Below are 20379 nucleotides of genomic sequence, written 5' to 3' on the forward strand. Positions count from 1 at the left end.
ATTCAAACAAAAATGCACAAAAGAGCAACAGGTGGCGCTTTATAAGATACAAAAGCAGTAATTAGCATAGCAACTGAATTCTAGGAAAGACGACGTTCTTTATAACAAATGCTCAACATGTCGATCGTCCTTCATCAACAATACAGTCGAGGGACAATGTTGTGAACAGTACTGTACAGCACATCAGTAGCTACTGCGAGAAACTGCCAACGGCCGTCGGGTGTTGTCTTTTAGCGCCTCTAATGAAGTCGGACAATCGCGGTAGACACCAGGCAAACCCACAATTAATAATCACACGGATTTAGGTCTGGGGACCTGTGAGGCCAAGCATGGTGGTAGTTGCGGCTCAGCCCGCGATCCTCACCTGTTCATTTTCGCAAGAGGTCTTTCACACATCTAGCATTATGGGGTGGAGCGCCATCCTCCACAAAAGTCGTACCTTCCAGCAGGTGTTTATCAACCGGGCTATGGACGATGTGATTCTGTTACATGTAGGCGTACCTCGCACCCGTCACGCTGACGATTTGAAAAGCAGCACCCAGTATTTCCTCGAAGGAAACGTGTCCGATCACAAATGATGTGGTATATTCACAACATACCGTGGCTTTCTCGTCATATAGTGGGGTATCCATGATAGTTTAGGGTTTTAGTTAGACCAAATTCTGCAGTTGTGGGTGTTGACAGACCTTCGGAGTGTGAAATAGACTTTGTTGGTCCACAAAATTTTAGACAACTATACGTCATCTTCCCACATTTTTTGATGGGCCCACACCGCAATGATCTCAGTGTCGCAAAAACTGCGGCTGACGGTTCGTAATGACGCTGGATTTTTTTACGGACACTATTGGAGTGTACCCCTTAGTGCTCTCCAAACAGTAGTGCGTAGAATGGCGGTGCGGCGTGCGACTTCATGAGCACTCACTTCACCATGCGAAGATGAGCCCGCTAAAGTCTCCATTCCTTCCTGAACTGTCCGAATAGCAGTGGCACTAGTGTCTGGTGGCCCACTAGGTTGTCATCACCTAAACGACCCGTGGCTTCGAACTTCGTGATTAGTTTCTTCACACAGACTTTGTCTCAGGACCTTTACCCGTTCGAATACCCTTCTTATGGCTACAGATTCGTAAAGCTGCAGTAGCGGGTTCTCCGTTCTCAAAGTAAAGCTTCACAGCTTGCCTTTTCTGGTGAAGTCAACATGTCGCAACTGTTATTGCATCTGACTCCCTCTCTCACTACAGCTCATTTTGTATACGATTCTCATGCGGCGTCAATGACGTGTTGTTGTCCAACACCATCTGTTACTGCCTTTTGGATTTCCCTGTATATCTGTTGCTTTCCTACCACATAACTGGAAGCGTATCTTCAACCATAGGAATGATTTTAAAAATATACACACTTCAACGTATGTTTGGAATATCACAGACTTACCACAATGACTTCTTATATTACACTGATTGAGTTTTGTACAATATTTTATTAACAAAATAAACATAATTACTTCTGAAAACAAGAACGATTTTGGTTAGTTACAAGAAATCATTACAAAAAACAAAGCAGGCTCTCTCCTAAGTGTACTTCTTGAAAACAAAAATAGTGAAAATCTTTCTATCATGATGATGATTAGCAGTCTTTAGTAGTGAGTACGTCCTCCACGCACACGGATGAGTTCTTCCACTCTGTGACGCATGCTCTGGATGAGACCATCAAGTTTATCTTGTGGTATGAGGCTCCACCCCTCAACGACAGCTTCAGTGAGGTCTTGAAGATTTAAACTTCCTGGCAGATAAAAACTGTGTGCCGGATCGAGACTTTTGTCTTTCGCGGGCAAGTGCTCTATCACTGAGCTACCCAAGCGCGACTCAAGACCGTCCCTTCCAAACTTGAGGACGGGTCGTGTGTCGTGCTGGGTTAGCTCAGTGGTAGAGCACTTGCCCGCGAAAGGCAAAGGTCCCGAGTTCGAGTCTCGGTCCGTCGCACAGTTCTGATTTGGCAGGAAGTTTCATATCAGTGCACACTCCGCTGCAGAGTGGAAATTTCATTCCAGTCTTGAACATGTCAGGTGGATTCGGACTCTGTGCAATGGCCACCTTGAACAGTCCTATGCGTGCTCAATTGGATTCGTGTCTGCGGACTGTGTTAATCAATGCATTCGGTTGATTGCATCTTTGAAGACACCGAGACACTGCAAAAGTACTGTGCGGTATTGTATTGTCATGGACTAGGATGAAGTTGTCAGCGACGTCACGTCTGTAGGGCTTTTCAATCGTTTGTAGGACCTCTTTTAGATGTCAGGACCAGTCAAATTACCGTAGGTGGGAATAAGAGGGGTCCGCAGTCCCATCATTAATGCCGTCCAGAACATTACACTTCCTCCTGCAAACGGAATGACTTCCCGATCATATCGGAGTTCCTGCTGCCGTATAGCGCTTCTCATCAGCAAACATGACATTACTCCATTCTGAAATGGTCCAATGTTGATGTGCAAGAGCACAGGTCCTTCGACTGCATCGGTTCCATTGGTTCAGTTCAAAACTTCTCATTAGTCTTCTGGGATGATGACCACTGTGATGCAATCCTCTTTTCACTGTTTGGTCCGAGATATGAATCCCTGTTACCCGGGAGAAGTCATTTCCAATATTTCTGGCAGTCGATGTTGGGCGTCCGTGAGCTGACAGTTGGAGGAAACGATCCTACATTGGTGTTGTCTATCGTTCACATTTCCCCTCTCTCTGTACTTTCTCCACACCTTAGACACACCACTTTGAGTGACATGTAACATATCGGCAACATCTTGCTGTCTATGATCTGATGAATATAAAGTCAGTATTCTGGCTCTATCGAAGTGTTGTATACTTCTACGTGACATGTTACTGCAGTGCTGAACACAAACTGAACGAGGCTGTTGTTGATACTGGACTGCTTGCCGTATTCCGCTGCGGCAGCAGTATGTTTACATGACTGGGAAACAACCAAAAGACATGGCAGTAGAAAACACCGTCCAGCATATGGGCTCAAACTGGATAATGCATGAAGTGCCTGGATCAATGAGACCTCTGATATCGTAGACAACTTTTTACGATAATATTCCAAACTTTTGTTGAGGAACGAATGTTAGATTTCTGCTCTGTCCAGCAACCAAGATTAAAACTCTCCTTGGCTCTCTCTTGGATCTAGCACCAAAGAAGTCCGGTATTTACTGGATCCATTGCCAGCGTGGCAAAACGTGGCCAGACGATTCACACTGTTCACGACAGATGTATTAAACATCACCACACCATAGCCACTAAAATCTAAAGAACCTGCGGTGGCAGAGCACTGTCTAACCAAGGGACCCAGAATGACGTATGGTGAGGCGCTAGATCAGTGGTCGTCAAACTTCATTACTCAGAAGCCAACACTGACGTTATGAGGCGCGACTGTGGGCCTCATATGAACCGATCTCCACATTAATTAGTAAGCTGTATGAATTAGTGTATTATGAGCCCCCATGAGACAAATTACAGTAAGGGCGCCTTAAGTTGGTCGTCTGCCCCCAATTCACCGATCTGAACACTTCGTGTCGGCTGTTCTGTTTAAAATGGCTGCAACGATCGGCGTCTCGGAAGCCGTAACTCTGTAATTGCCTGACGAGATGTTGTTTTCCCTGTATGAGCAGTTGATTAATTAATAACAGTAATTGTACTTATATTTAAAAGTATTATGCAACATCAGACAAAATCAAAAATGTTTAGGTCTAATGTTTATTTCGACTGTAATTTTTCTCGTGCTCATTGCGTTGTGTGACAACAGCCTTCATTCAATCTCGTATTCTTTACTAAAAATATGTACCGTATTTGGATATTACCGCCTCTATAATTCACATTAACGAATCCATGTTCCTTCTGTGTCAAAGTTTATACCATAGCATCTGAGTGGTATGAAGTACGACTGTTGATATTATTAAAAATATCAAAAATCCGATACAGCGGTATTTAAAAAGTATAATTATCGGATTCAATGTGTCGTTAAAAATATAGATACATCGACTGAAAGTTATTGGCATACCTGCCCATAAAAATATCCGCTGAACATTGTAAATATATTGCCGGTTTTAAACTGTATATTTAAAGTATTCATTTATTTTTAGATATTCTGTACATCTACAAGGTAGCAGCCTGCCTCTCCCTCCCCCCCCCCCCCCTCCATCCCCTTAGAGCAACAATTGAAAAGAAAACCATGCACGTTCACGCTTGGCGATAACCGCTTTGCTAACAATGGTAACTGTAAGTGGCACAATAAAAGGTTTCCGATGGTTCCGTCGTTCGGTTTTGTCACATATCGGGTTTGTCCGGAGTACTTCATGTCGTCTTCCTGGTTTTCCATTTCTGCCAACGTCAGTGACCTAGCAGCTGTAGCGTCAAAACTGCGTGCTGAAGCTAAACGTTGCAGTTTCTGTTGGTAGCGCCCATTACGTCACCATTTCCCCCTCACGCGTCTCCGCCCACCGCAAAGACCAGTCTTGTCATTCAAAGTTTTGTTCATCAAATTCACCAACTATTTTTGAAGAACGCCGATGTGATAAAATAGCACACTAGTTGCGTTACAAATTGTTTTTTAACGCACACGTGTGCTATTTCTTCACACTGGAAATCCTGTTATTCCATTCACCCCTCCCCTCGCCCCCAGTGCAACTGGATTTCTTCTTTTGTGCCACATGTACTTGCTTCAAACAGTCAAGAGAAAGACTGAACGTGATGAAAGCTCCGTTCTACTACAGTTTCAAAAGAACAACTTCAAGTATTTACCGAAAATTGTGAAAAAATAATGTACAATAAAAATATCGGCACTCGATATTGCCACTTTGATATTGATATATCGTGTGAGAAATGTTGGCGACATATATCCATAGCTACTTAACGCATTATCGATATATCGATGTTTAATCATCAGCCCTAGTACGCAGCTCCCTTGGCCGTGTGATGTCAGTACTGAAAGACAAACAGTGAGACATTCCCCCTCTCACATTCTTTAACCCCGCAACGGTCCCGTTTTCTACAACTCTGCCCCTGACGTATGCGGGCAGCTTTGCTCAATTCATGGGCGAATTCAGCGACGCCAAGTAAAATTAATCATATCTTAAAATTTTGCTGCCCCTGTAACTATTTTTGCTTGTTATCGACAGCAAAGCTACACTCTTAAGAAGCTGTTAACACTGGCTGACGTTCTTGGACTCGGCTGTTTGTTGCTTGATGATTGTTACTGTAAAGTATGGCTGAGAACCGCGGCCGCACGAATACTTGATTCGGGCCGCACTTTCACTAGGCAGTTGAACTGTTGAGGTGCCGGGTATCATGCCTAATATAAGAGTCGTCCGGGCACGATATTTTGACAACGTGACTCGTTAGCTTCATCATACCCGACACTTCAAGATCTCAACAGATTGCCGCAAAAGTCTGAAGAATTACACTAAAATATATAGCTGTTTCTGCGTCTCGCTATTGGCTCTGCGTGTTAAAGGAAGCGATTGAAATTGGGCTAGCGGATAGTTTTACAAACAGCGACAAGGGCTATCCTGTAAGTAAAATGTGGAGTCTTGTTTTATCTGATTAAAAAAACTGTTTTTGTCTTTCCCGGCTTGGGCACACACGCTATAGTTTCTGTCAGCTCTCACCACGGGAGCTATGTCACGTTATAGGGCAGCAATGACAATTTCTTTCGCAGGTTCTTTGATTCTCTGTTACAGATGAAACCGTTACCGTAGACGGCAGTTGTTGGTAATTTAAGGTAGGTTGACAACCTCTGCAGAAAATTTCGCGGTTGTAGAAAGATACGAGGGTTGGAAATTTAATAGTGGCAACTATTTATTCACAGATGGTGCAAAATAGATACGTGTTTCAAAGTTTTACTGACCTTCAAAGTAGTCACCAGCATTGTGTATAACCTGTTGCCACCAATGTGGAAGTCGTAGGATACTCTTAGCAGTGCCATTTGTGTTGACAGTTCGAGCGGCGCAGTCTATTGCCCGACGAATTTGTAGCAGTTCTGAAGCGAATGCCGTGAAGTCAGGGGAGTGCAGTAGATGGTATAGCACTTAGCAGCCCCATCAGTCAAACAAATCAGTAAAAGCTTGCACTGTACCTGCCTGAGCACTGGCCTACAAAATGATAGTCAGGTCTTGCAGAAAGTGTCATTACTTCTGTCGTAGGTTGTGTTCCCAAAATGAACAGCATAGAGACAGAAGTGATGACACTTTCTGCAGGACCCGACCATCATTTTGCAGGTCAATGCTCAAGCACGTACAGTGCAAGCTGTTACTGATTTGTTTGACTGATTGGGCTGCTAAGTGCTGTACAATCTACTGCACTCCCCTGACTTAAGCCCTCGTGAGTTCAACTCCATTTCTAAAAAAAAGGATACACTTCACGGCATTCGCTTCAGAACTGCTACAAATTCGTCGGGCAATAGACCGCGCCGCTCGAACTGTCAACATAACTGGCACTGCTAAGAGTGTCCTACGACTTCCACATGGCTGGCAACGGGTTAAACACAATGCTGGTGACTACTTTTAAGGTCAGTAAAACTTTGAAACACGTATCTATTTTGTACGAGCTGTAAATAAATTGTTGCCACTATTAAAGTTCCAATCCTCGTATTTGTCAGAAGTTACTTTCCAAACACATGAGGTGTCAAAACAAGCAAATACCTCAAGGATGCATGCAATGCATAGTAACAGATGCGGGTAAACAAGACCTGTTGAGTGAGTGAGTGAATACGAATGAATTCCGGTGAGATTTAGTAAGCAGCGTTCGTACCCGACGACTACGGCCAGACGCACCACTGAAATATTATGTCAAGACGACTGTTTGATTCGGCTACAGACTCTGCACTATAATCGAGATCCCATATCGTTTGATTGCTCCATCGGCAATCAGTCACAACAGTCAAGTATCTAGGAGCATCCGTCTGAGCTAGGGGTGGCATTTCAATCTAGCAACGGGCAGGCAGACAGGTACCAGACACAGGTTTACTGGTAGAATCCTTAAAAACTGCAATTCAGCGACGAAAGTGATGGCTTTCTCTCGTTCCATCTGTTCCTAAATACTATTCGTCGATCTTCGACCATTATCTAGTTGACAGGAGAGAGATCTAAGCTTTCTTTTCTCTTTCTTGCGGAGGTTTTTCTTGATATTTTAAGCCCTTTTTGTTTCTGCCATCTTGTCATTTTGCTCCCCAACACGTCCACTACTTTCAGTGTCTCATTTGCTAATCTAGTTTCCGCACCATCACCTGATTTAATTTTACTACATTGCATTACTTTTTTTTACTTTCGTTCATACTTATTTTATAATTTATTTGCAAGACACGTCCATTCCATTCAACTCATCTTTCAATTGTTTCGCAGTCTCTGACTAAAGAATATTGTCACTGGCAAAAATTAACGATTTTATTTCCATCCCTGTGAATTTTAATTCCCTTTCCCAATTTGTCTTTGGTTTCCTTTACCATTTGTTCATTGTATAGACTGAATAACCCTTTCCCACTCCCTAATTAACTATTGGACTCATATTCTTCGATTCTCACAACTACAGAAAGTTTTCGGTTGTAGATAACCTTTCGCTCTCTGCATTTTATCTCTGCAACCTTCAGAATTTCAAAGCGTGTATTCCAAGAGCCGGCCGGAGTGGCCGAGCGGTTAAAGGCGCTACAGTCTGGAACCGCACGACCGCTACGGTCGCAGGTTCGAATCCTGCCTCGGGCATGGATGTGTGTGATGTCCTTAGGTTAGTTAGGTTTAAGTAGTTCTAAGTTCTAGGGGACTTATGACCACAGCAGTTAAGTCCCATAGTGCTCAGAGCCATTTGAACCATTTTTTTGTATTCCAAGACACAATGACCATCACCGTGAAATTCTGGCGTCTTCAGAGTGGTGCCGACAATCCTGCCTGCTTAACAACCACGAATCCAACAGGAAAGTGGAGTATATGATTCTGGTACACTGCACAATGTACACCTTAAGATACTAGCGGCGTTCAGTTAGTAATGCAACACATTTTTTCCTCGGCAAGTTCTCTTAAAAATGCAGAATTTGCTATGGGGCCGTCGCAGTGAACGGAGATTATGTTGAAAAATAGCGATTTGTAACCAAAATAATAGGGAATGATATAATGTATTTGAATCCTGAATAAAACTTACCTGCTTTCAGAGTAGATGTATTGCATTGCTTATTGAACGCCACTCGCCACTTACAGAGTACAGATTGAGGTATGGAGGTAGGAACGATTTATTGCGAGCGTCTGGTGTTTTTTTTTTTTTTTTTTTTTTTTTTTTTTTTAGAAGCCGATATAAGGTAGCAGTATGAAAAACAAGAGCATTAAAGTCAAATGCACGTCGAGATTCGTGAATAATGATCATATTGTTAAGATACACATATATCATTCTCTGGAAAGCGGAGCGAATCTCCAAAAAAATTCAGTAAATCATGCGAAATATTCAGTATGCTGCGATTCGCGTGTCGCCAATGACTTTCTTAATAGCAGTGGGCGGAATAGTTTATTGCTGCGCTCATTTCAATGTTATTAGGGAAGGGCGTGTACAGCCTGTTTTATTCATGTTGCATCTACGATTAAAGCTAACACCGAACGGGAAGTTCGTCCTGTCAGCAGCGGGCCTTTGATCCTGACAACATGGGCAGAAGCAGTGACATAGAGTAACAGTATTTGAGAATGTAAAATGGAACGTCTCATAGTTTCATTTGCAGTCAAAGCAAACGACAGACTTCGGTTCAATGGTAGCGAAACACCAGTGAAACAGAATGATTAGAACACGCACTAACGATATTTTAGAAAATTCAGCTGAATAAAAATTGATTTGCAGGATGATCAACAGGAAACAAAATGCACAAAGTGAGTCACCTTGCTGAGTCATTCTTGTCAATACATAGCATTTTGCGTCTCTGCATGCTAGTTGATGCGGACCCCACCGAAATTCGCAAACGCCACACTACCCTGGCAATTACAGCCGAAAACAACGGCAAGGATCGCATTACAACTCCGAAGCAATCTCGTACCACTGAACATGGTGTGCCAGCAAACCAATGATCTCACGTCAAACTTAGACAGCTACAAATTCATCTAAAAACATTCAACAGCCTAGATCGCATAAAATATTTCTTTATTTGAGACAGCCGGTTTCGATAGACTGTGCTGTTATCTTTAGGCCTGTAAAAAATGCATATACATGGAGTATGTCTCATAACATGAGGTAAGACGTAACATTTAAGATAAAAGTTTTAGTTTTGCTTTAGAAAAACCGGAAACGGAACTGTGTATTTACAGACCATAAAATTCTTTTGGTTCTGAAAACGTTCTCACTTTACGATGAACGTCACGTCAAGTTGTCACGTGGATAAAAATGGGCACGTTATAAAAGGTTTATCATAATTAAAATATTTAAAAACGTAGAGCGCCTTGTGCAAAAGATCATGTCCAAAATATATCGCTCATAGATGATTGTTACATCACAAAAACACAGCAGCACATCTGTTTACATAAGCCGGACATAGTCTAAAAGAATTTAGAATTACCTAGATTATATTCAGCCATAATTTAAGGAAGAGAGTACTTACTGACGCCGAACAAATGTTACGCATAATTTCAAAGCTTTTCCAAAATTTCACTCTCTGTCAGAGTCGTCCATGAAGAAATGATGCTTTTATAAGCCACCTAAGCTCCACCCTAGACCACACCTAACGCAAAGCAACCAATTTTCCTGGGTTGGACGAAGAGTGTAATGTTTTGATTTAGACCCTGTACTGTAGCATAGCTGTAGTATGCCCGTTCTTCCGATACATATAAAAATTGTCGCTGGGTCAAGGGATACTCAAAGCACTTGATCCCTTATCTCTGTGATCAATAGAACCCAGGACATGACCCCCTGGAAAATGCATTTTCGTGCGCAGCATTTTGGAACATACTGGTGCCGTGTTCTACAGTACTGGATGTACCTGTAGGATTATATCGTTGAACGACACGTACCTTAGGAGACATAACATTGACATGCGTGAAAAACTAGCCTTTCTTAAAACGAAGCGCAGTTTAGCCAGACTACACTTATCCTAAATTAATAAAACCAACAAAACGGCTCTGAGCACTATGGGACTTAACATCTGAGGTCATCAGTCCCCTAGAACTTAGAACTACCTAAACCTAACTAACCTAAGGACATCACACACATCCATGCCCGAGGAAGGACTCGAACCTGCGACCGTAGCAGTCGCGCGGTTCCAGACTGAAGCGCCTAGAACTGCATTTTTTTTATTCCACAAAAACAATAACTAAAATGGCTACAATGAAATGACATAAATCAGGTGACAGATAATTGCAGTCATAAATTACAGCATTCAAAGAATGAGTCTTCAGCAGTAGCACAATTTAGCACCTTCATTGTCACCTTCAACTGGTGGCAGTTCAGCATGCACTTTTCCTTCTTCTGCAGCCTGAGGTTCCTCATCATCATTTCCCAGACCCAAATTAATCATTCAGTAAATCCTTGATGTGTGTTCCTTCCAGGGTAAATTACGTGGACAGAAGAGCAGTCCCGAACAGCGACATCACATAATCCTTCGCTACCTTGTTATTTTTTGTCAGTCCGAGCCTTCTAAACGCATCCATAGGGAGTTCAAGATCTTCCTTTATATCAGACACCAGATGTTTGTCGCCATATTCTTGTATCTGCTGCACTACTGATTTATCTTTCATGTGTGACTTGCAGGTGAGGTTAGGGTCGGGAACGTGGTCCAACCCATTCCCTCTCTACTAGGAATCCAGTTCCTAACCTATACCCATTTCTGTTGAAGACAATTCGGAGCATGTTACCATATTTCTTATTGTGATTCTGATATTTAAGTAGTTTTTCGAATTCATTTTCCATATACATCTTGTATTCAATATGTTCATCGCTCCCAATATTGTTAAAAACATAACTTGTATATTTGCACATTAACCAAATCACTGCGTTATTTTTTGCCTGAGGGTAGTAACTTTCCTCTGGTCTGAAGAAAATGTTAGTCGGTACATTGTTTGCTGAAGTTCTTGTTATTTGAGCAATTTTCTCCCTGGTCCACCTCCAGATCATAATCCGATCTCCATATGTATAACGATGAGGCACACTATCAACGAGGTTGCATTTGCTGCAGAGGTTAGTGTCACTTAAACCGATGGCAAAGAGACACTCATTAGTGCTGATGATGTTATTAACTACCTTGTACCACGTTGTTCTCACGTCAGACGAAAGAACATCACTACTCATGTTTTTCCAGACCACATTTCTTGCTATTCCAGCATATTTAGTTTCTATGTTATTTTTCCTTTCATATTTCCGTCTTTCAGCTAAAATCGCCTTTGCTGTAACATTATTGGACTTTAAAAGCTCGGCCACACCGGCCGGCCAATAAAACCAACATAATTAGCGTTTTGCGTCTTCGACCATAACGCGTTTACATATTTAACTTCAAATATTTAACACATTAACTGATTTGCAATCAGATGTTTTAAGCTGTTTTACACATGGGAGTTCGATTCTTTAAATAATCGTGGGTGGGGCCGGGGCGGGGCGGGGGGACGACGACGACGACGACGACGACGACTGATTCGATTGAAAGTATAGAAGTATAGTAAAGCTCCTAATGCCAGCCGATAGTGTGTGTGTGCGCCATTGGACCGATTTCAACCAAACTTGGCACACGTCCCTTAACACACACTAGACCGATTTCGACCAGACTAGGTACGCAAGTCCCTTGCTGCCAGGCAACGATCAGTTTGAGTGTAAAACCACCTACCTATCATAGTTCAGGAGATATAACGTCATAAACAGTGAGATGCGTCAAAAACTGAGGCATCATGCGCGACGTTTAAATTTATTACTTCTGTGCTACTCGTTCTATTCGCAGTAAATTTGGCATACAGTATCCACATATACCACTGAATGTACCTAGACATTGTACGATATATAGTTCAAGAGATATGAAATCATAAATATCTAGATGCGGGGAAAAATGCCGCGACTTGCATAAAAATTTAATACATTTGTTCTTTACTTCTGAAACCCTACTACTGTCAAGTCAACTTAAGGAAATCCTTGATACCTGGCAGCGCTTTTGACAGCTTTCAACTGCGAAGCGCAAAGGACTGTAAGCGAAAACAATAGCCGTCAATGGTGTTATGAAGAGGATTGCCGCACAGATGTTAACAAAATCGTTTTGTAGAATCGCGAAACAGCTGCGCCCAGATGCCGGGACATGTTTCTAGAAATAAAGTTTATTATGAAGTTCTGATTTAAATAAACATTACAGAGAATTCGTTTTTTACATACCATAACTTTTGATTTGCATACTGTACTAACAAATTTGTACATATGCATATTTCTTTGTATGACTGTTTCATAATTTTAAATGTATTTTCACGAATATATGGAAATGCAATGTTTTCCGTATTACGCTACAAACACGGATCATTTTTTTTGTTTTTGTTTCTAATAGAAAATTGGAAAAATGAATACCAGCGCAATACCAGTTTGTTCAGCTAGTTTTATATTTAAATGACGGAAGTATTACATCTGAACACAAAAAGAGACCGAAACGACACTTCCATTACCATTCTAGGGCGCTAATGTTTTTTTTTCATCTTTATATATTTTACGAATCGAACCCAGGCCACCAATGCTGTAAGTGAACATTCTACCATAGAGCCATATGGGCAAACGACGAAATAGGCAGCAAATTACAGAATTAAAGATGCTCGGAAAATTTCAAAATCGATTTTATTGAGAAATTGTTAGAATTGCATTGAACTTCTTTGTTGGACTAATATTTGAGCTCTGAACGTAGCATAAATATAAAAAAATCACAGAAATCTGATTGCCTGCAGTCTCTTTGTGAGTAAAGTGTTATGGTCTTTGTGGTCTGGCACCCTATCACTCTCACCTTCTCGCTTGCTAACGTATTTCAATTTTGTAAATGATCCACGGATGAGTAAATACCTGACAAGAGAACCGTCAAACCTGTTAATGAAGGATTTTGATAAAGCTTAGGTATGACGTAGAGGGACTTGCCCTGAATAGCTGGCTAGCGGCTTTTCATGCTATTTGATGGCGGTAGTGAATTCGCCCTTCGACTGCTCATCACACCGCTCTACTTCCTTATGGGTCTTCTTTCGGCTGTCCTTCTGTAGAAGCTCTTGCTTTATCCGTTTCACTGTACTCTTTTGACACACACTGCAACACAAGTGATGCTGGCAATTAAAGCCAGTCGGTGTTTTACAGAGACTGGGATTCCAATAATGGGAGAAGGGACAACAAAAAGTGCGGTTAGGTCTAGAAAACGCAGAAAGCGAACGTTGTCAAAATGTTTGGAATTTCAACTACAACCACAAACGTAAACACATTTGAAGAAAGTGTGCTGTTATGATTGCTTTATTAACGAAATTACTATGGCGGAAATGACTATTTTTGAATAATTCTGAATGAAGTGTACTGTTTAATGATATTCTGTACGATGAAATTGAAAAACAAGTGCACGGAGCAGGATATGAAGACGTACCTTCCGGTTTAGTAACTTTAACTGCTGCGCTACGCTTGTTTGGTAGAATCGTGGTTAACGTTACAGGTATAGAATGAGGTGACAAAAGTAATGGGATAGCGATAAGCACATGAACAGATGGCTGTAGTAATGCGTACACAAGGTATAAAAGGGCAGTGCATTGGCGGAGCTTCATTTGTACTCAGGTGATTCATATGAAAAGGTTTTCGTGATTATCGCCGCAAGACGCGAATTAACAAATTTTGAACGCGGTATGGTATGGCTGGTTCACATGGCTCTGAGCACTATGGGACTTAACTTGTAAGGGCATCAGTCCCCTAGAACTTAGAACTACTTAAACCTAACTAACCTAAGGACATCACACACATCCATGCCCGAGGCAGGATTCGAACCTGCGACCGTAGCGGTCGCGCAGTTCCAGACTATAGCTCCTAGAACCGCTTGGCCACACCGGTCGGGGCGGAATGGTAATTCAAGTTGTCGCATGGGACATTCCATTTCGGAAACCGTTGGGGAATTCAATATTCCGAGATCCACAGTGTCAAGAGTGTGCCGGGAATATCAAAATTCAGGTATTACCTTTCCCACCGACAACGCAGTGGCCAACGGTGTTTACTTAACGACCGAGAGCAGCGGCGTTTGCGTGGAGTTGTTAGCGCTAACAGACAGGTAACACTGCGTCAAGTAACCGCAGAAATCAATGTGGGCCGTACGAGAACTTACCCGTTAACACAGAGCGGCCAACTTTGGCGTTAATGGGCTACTGCAGCAGGGTTCTGGTAGCAGACGATCGACACGAGTGATTTTGCTAACAGCACGGCGTCACCTCCATCGCTTTATCTGGGCTTGTCACCATACCGGTTGAATCCTAGACGACCGAAAAACGACGAGGTGGTCAGATGAGTCTCTGCTTCTGTTGGCGAGAGATGATGGTAGGATTCGAGTGTGGCGCAGACACCATGAAGCCACGGGCACAAATTGTCAACAAGACACTGTATGAGCTGATGGTGGCTGTGTTTGCATGGAATGGACTGGGTCCTCTGGTCCAAATGAACCGATCATTGACTGGAAATGGTTATGTTGGAGACCATTTTCAGCCATCCATGAACTTCATGTTCCCAAACATCGATGGAATTTTTATCTATGATAATGCACCATGTCACTGCGTCATAATTGCTCCAGAATGGTTTGAAGAATATTCCGCACAATTCGAGCCAATGATTTGGCCACCCACATCGCCCGACATGAATCCCATTGAACATTTATGGGACATAATCGGGAGGTCAGTTGGTACAAAAAATCCTGCATCGACAACACTTTCGCAATTATGGACAGCTGTAGAGGCAGATGGCTTAGTATTTCTGCAAGGGACTTTCAACGACTTGTTGAGTTCATGGACTGGGTCCTCTGGTCCAAATGAACCGACCATTGACTCGAAATGGTTATGTTGGAGACCATTTCCAAACATCCATGAACTTCATGTTCCCAAATATCGATGGAATTTTTATGTGTGGTAATGCACCATATCACCGGGTCATAATTGGTCGAGAATGGTTTGAAGTTATTCCGTACAATTCGAGCGAATGATTTGGCCACCCAGATCGCCCGACATGAATCCCATTAACCATTTATGGGACATAATCAGGAGGTCAGTGCGTACAAAAAATCCTGCATCGACAACACTTTTACAATTATGGACAGCTGCAGATGCAGCATGGTTTAGTATTTCTGCAAAGAACTTCCAACGACTTGTTGAGTCCATGGCACGTCGAGTTGCTGCACTACTCAGGGTAAAAGGAGGTCCGACACGATATTAGGAGACATCGCATGACTTACTTCAGTGTACCAGGTACGCATAAAACTTCGAACTCGATTTTCTCGGAAACTAGGGACAGTCGCATAAGAATCCGCTATCCAGACATTCAGGGCAGATTCTTCTACAAAATATCAAACACTCATCAAAATCCGTGATTAACAGGTCTGATGTTCGCCTTGCCGTTTTTTACGGGCTGTAAGACTCTACAAACTATAAGAAGCACCGTAACTTTTAAGCATTTCTTGTTTTAAATAACGTTTTTACCATTTTTACTATTAGACTGCAAAGCCAGACTAAACAAATTCGTAGTATATGAAACCGAAATGACCTGTAAAATCCCTGTAAATCGTCATCTGAACTTTCTTCTTGTTCTTCTTCTTCCTCTTTGTCGTCATTGTCGTCCTCTTTATGTATAAAATGGTTTTCACTGCCATCGAGAGTGTTACTTATGTCGTTTTTCTTGAAAGATTTAACAATAATGGCTTTTCTCACTCTAGACTTCGACTGTTTTATCCACCGACACACTTGTTTCATAGTAAGGCGTTTTAAAGCTCCCTTCGGCGTGAATTCATGTTGGGTTTCATGCATCATCCAGCTCTTCGATTCCCCTCTCATATACGCTTTAAATGGTATTTTTATGGAGACATCAAGAGGTTGCAATTGTGATGTGAGTCCTCCCGGAATAACAACATGCCCTATATTTCCCTGCCTCAATTTCTCTTTCACGAATTTTTCTTATCATCTAGCACCTTTCCTTCTCTCCCACAACTTTGTTAATCCATAATCTCATACCAGCCTCGTCCATCTAATCCTTGTCATGTACGTTAACAACAACACTGGCGGTATTTCAGAAGGTTTTGGCATTGTGTTGCACTTGAAAATGATCACTGATTAAGTTTAGTTAGTCTGCTAAGCTCCACTGCAGCGCTAGCTTACGAGGGTGCATTTGAACGTTTTTTTATTAATTCAATTGCCATTTAGATGCTGTTCAAAAAATGATTCAAATGGCTCTGAGCACTATGGGACTTAACATCTGAGGTCATCAGTCACCTAGAACTTAGAACTACTTAAACATAACTAACCTAAGGACATCTCACACAACCGTGCCCGAGGCACAACCGTAGCAGCCGCGCGGTTCCAGACTGAAGCGCCTGGAAACGCTCGGCCACCGCGGCTGCTCTGATGCTGTCTTTGCATCCATTTCGATACGTCATATTCTAGTTTTGGCCATTTTGCATTCAGTCCTCTATTTGCACATTTAGTCTCCCTCATTTTTTTTATTTCTTCTTTACTAACCCGCCAATCGCGAATCGCTTTTTCTGTAGGTGGAGGGACTAAATGCTGCTAAGCTACTCTCTTCCTATGTTCTTCTGCATATGCTATTGCTTTAAGTTTACAGCCCACATCATATAACTTTTATTTTTGTCCATTACGAAATTAGCTACTAACAAAAATGTTGTACTGTATTGCGACAACAAATATCACTGTTGGTTCAGGTTACTGGCACTGTAGACTGCAATGACGCATCGCAAGCTACACAGTGTTTTGGGTCTGTGATGATGGGGCGGGAGGGAGACAGTGTCAGCTAGCTTGTGAATCCCCACAACTCATGTTCGTCGCATCGGTGGCGAGCTGCTGCCAGTTGAATCCAGTGTTGCCAGATAGATTTGAGCGGCATCGAATATCTCCATCTACGAGGTGCATTCAAGTTCTAAGGCCTCCGATTTTTTTTCTAATTAACTACTCACCCGAAATCGGTGAAACTGGCGTTACTTCTCGACGTAATCGCCCTGCAGACGTACACATTTTTCACAACGCTGACGCCATGATTTCATGGCAGCGGCGAAGGCTTCTTTAGGAGTCTGTTTTGACCACTGGAAAATCGCTCAGGCAATAGCAGCACGGCTGGTGAATGTGCGGCCACGGAGCGTGTCTTTCATTGTTGGAAAAAGCCAAAAGTCACTAGGAGCCAGGTCAGGTGAGTAGGGAGCATGAGGAATCACTTCAAAAGTGTTATCACGAAGAAACTGTTGCGTAACATTAGCTCGATGTGCGGGTGCGTTTGCTTGGTGAAACAGCACACGCGCAGCCCTTCCCGGACATTTTCGTTCCAATGCAGGAAGGAATTTGTTCTTCAAAACATTTTCGTAGGATGCACCTGTTACCGTAGTGCCCTTTGGAACGCAATGGGTAAGGATTACGCCCTCGCTGTCCCTGAACATGGACACCATCATTTTTTCAGCACTGGCGGTTACCCGAAATTTTTTTGGTGGCGGTGAATCTGTGTGCTTCCATTGAGCTGACTGGCGCTTTGTTTCTGGACTGAAAAATGGCATCCACGTCTCATCCATTGTCACAACCGACGAAAAGAAAGTCCCAGTCATGCTGTCGTTGTGCGTCAACATTGCTTGGCAACATGCCACACGGCAGCCATGTGGTCGTCCGTCAGCATTCGTGGCACCCACCTGGATGACAGTTTTCGCATTTTCAGGCCGTCATGCAGGATTGTGTGCACAGAACCCACAGAAATGCCAACTCTGGAGGCGATCTGTTCAACAGTCATTCGGCTATCCCCCAAAACAATTCTCTCCACTTTCTCGATCATGTCATCAGACCGGCTTGTGCGAGCCTGAGGTTGTTTCGGTTTGTTGTCACACGATGTTCTGCCTTCATTAAACTGTCGCACCCACGAACGCACTTTCGACACATCCATAACTCCATCACCACATGTCTCCTTCAACTGTCGATGAATTTCAATTGGTTTCACACCACGCAAATTCAGAAAACGAATGATTGCACGCTGTTCAAGTAAGGAAAACGTCGCCATTTTAAGTATTTAAAACAGTTCTCATTCTCGCCGCTGGCGGTAAAATTCCATCTGCCGTACGGTGGTACCATCTCTGGGACGTATTGACAATGAACGCGGCCTCATTTTAAAACAATGCGCATGTTTCTATCTCTTTCCAGTCCGGAGAAAAAAATCGGAGGCCTTAGAACTTGAATGCACCTCGTACATCTACATCTACATGGATACTCTGCAAATCACATTTAAATGCCTGGCAGAGGGTTCATCGAACCATCTTCACAATTCTCTATTATTCCAATCTCGTATAGCGGGCGGAAAGAATGAACACCTATATTTTTCCGTACGAGCTCTGATTTCGCTTATTTTATCGCGGTGATCGTTCCTCCCTATGTAGGTCGGTGTCAACAAAATATCTTCGCATTCGGAGGAGAAAGTTGGTGATTGGAATGTCGTGAGAAGATTCCGTCGCAACGAAATAAGCCTTCTTTTAATGATGACCAGCCCAAATCCTGTATCATTTCTGTGACACTCTCTCCCATATTTCGCGATAATACAAAACGTGCTACCTTTCTTTGAACTATTTCGATGTACTCCTTCAGTCCTATCTGGTGAGCAGTATTCTAAAAGAGGACGGACAAGCGTAGTGTAGGTAGTCTCCTTAGTAGGTCTGTTACATTTTCTAAGTGTGCTGCCAATAAAACGCAGTATTTGGTTAGCCTTCCCCATAACATTTTCTATGTGTTCCTTCCAGTTTAAGTTGTTCATAATTGTAATACCTAGGTATGGCCGTTTTCAAGGCTGTCGAGAATTTTAAATCGCACACTGGACATTTTTAAATTAATTTCGAGTATAAGACGCACCTGAATTACGGACGCTATTTTTCGAAGAAAAAATGCATCTTATGGTCCGTAAAATACGGTAAGTGGTTTGTGGGCACGCACCTCCTGAGGTGGCTGCGGGCTGTGGGGAAGGTGCTGGGGTCTTCCTTGAGGATGAAGCGGCGCGTGCCCAGCACGTACTGCTCGAAGTAGTGGCGCCAATCGACGGCGGACACGTCGAAGGCGAAGTTGGTGGCGTCGGCGCCGCGCAGCTTGCCCAGCAGCTGGCGCACGTTCTCGCACGAGAAGCGCCACTCGCGCGTCGTGAAGTACTCCAGGCACGAGACGGCGCGCGACAGCTTCTTCTGCACGCGCACCATGCTGCAACAGACCGACAGCCGTCACGCTCTGACGCCGGATCTCGCCGGTGGACAGGGTCACAAACAGTTCACTTCACTGTGTTCCTAATCCGGCAACTGTGTATATTGTTCTCCGGTTTACAGCAGGATGCTTGCACTAGGGATGAGGCATCGAAATACCGGGTGGCTATGATTAAAGTGCAGCTTTTCACGGAGGTTCAGTGTGGGCAGTAATTATGGTATGGCAGCGAAACTTAGTATATACGCTTGCGCGTAAATGTGGAACCGATTTACGGTGGAAAAAATGAGCTCCAATTTTGGCCACCAGGTGCAAATCTGTAGTTGTACATCATTTCATCGACGTCTCCGGTGTTCACATTGAACATGTCGTCCAAGTAGCGGTTCATAATAAAATCAACATTACGTTTTTCTCGCTTGACTGGTCTTCTCTGGTCACGCCCTGTTCCTAATACATTACTTGTGGAAACACTTCTGTACCTATTATTGCAATCACAGCGCCAGATTTGCGCCTGGTTGCGAAAATTGAAACTAATTTTTTCCAGTGTAAATCGGTTCCGCATTACCACACTAGAACATCTACAAGGTTTTGCAGACAAACTATACTCACAGCCCACACTGGACCTCTGTGAGTAGTAATTATAACCACTTGGTTATATCTGTATTCGATATAACCGTATATCGCTGTACAGAATATCGATACACACTATTAATCGAATTGAAAATATCGATATTTTGACTTATCCGTGCCAGTTATAAAGTTATAAAATTCATGTTAATTATGATGGCACATGTTATATAAAGCTTAGAGAAGCGCGTTTTAGGAATTAATGAAAAGTTAAGGAAAACCAGATTTAATTACATATTATTTTACCATATAAAGAGAGAAATCTTAACAAAAATAAAGAGTTATACTGCAGCATATGAGAAAATAGACAGGAAAAGTCGATTAAAATAGAGGTGAATATTTTGGGTGTTAAAAAGAGCCTC

General features: G+C 42.8%; 1 protein-coding gene across 1 annotated transcript in view; it reads right to left on the reverse strand.

Moving 5' to 3' along the window:
- The window catches only part of LOC126100294 (putative fatty acyl-CoA reductase CG5065), a 282092-nt gene that overhangs the window by 17607 nt on the left and 244106 nt on the right, over positions 1 to 20379 (reverse strand). Inside the window, exon 9 of the mRNA XM_049910901.1 lies at positions 19136 to 19393. Within this exon, the coding sequence (XP_049766858.1) occupies positions 19136 to 19393 (258 nt within the window). The remainder of the gene's footprint in view (positions 1 to 19135; positions 19394 to 20379) is intronic.

This window comes from Schistocerca cancellata, chromosome 9 (assembly GCF_023864275.1).
Source record: "Schistocerca cancellata isolate TAMUIC-IGC-003103 chromosome 9, iqSchCanc2.1, whole genome shotgun sequence".
Taxonomy (NCBI): Eukaryota; Metazoa; Arthropoda; class Insecta; order Orthoptera; family Acrididae; genus Schistocerca; species Schistocerca cancellata.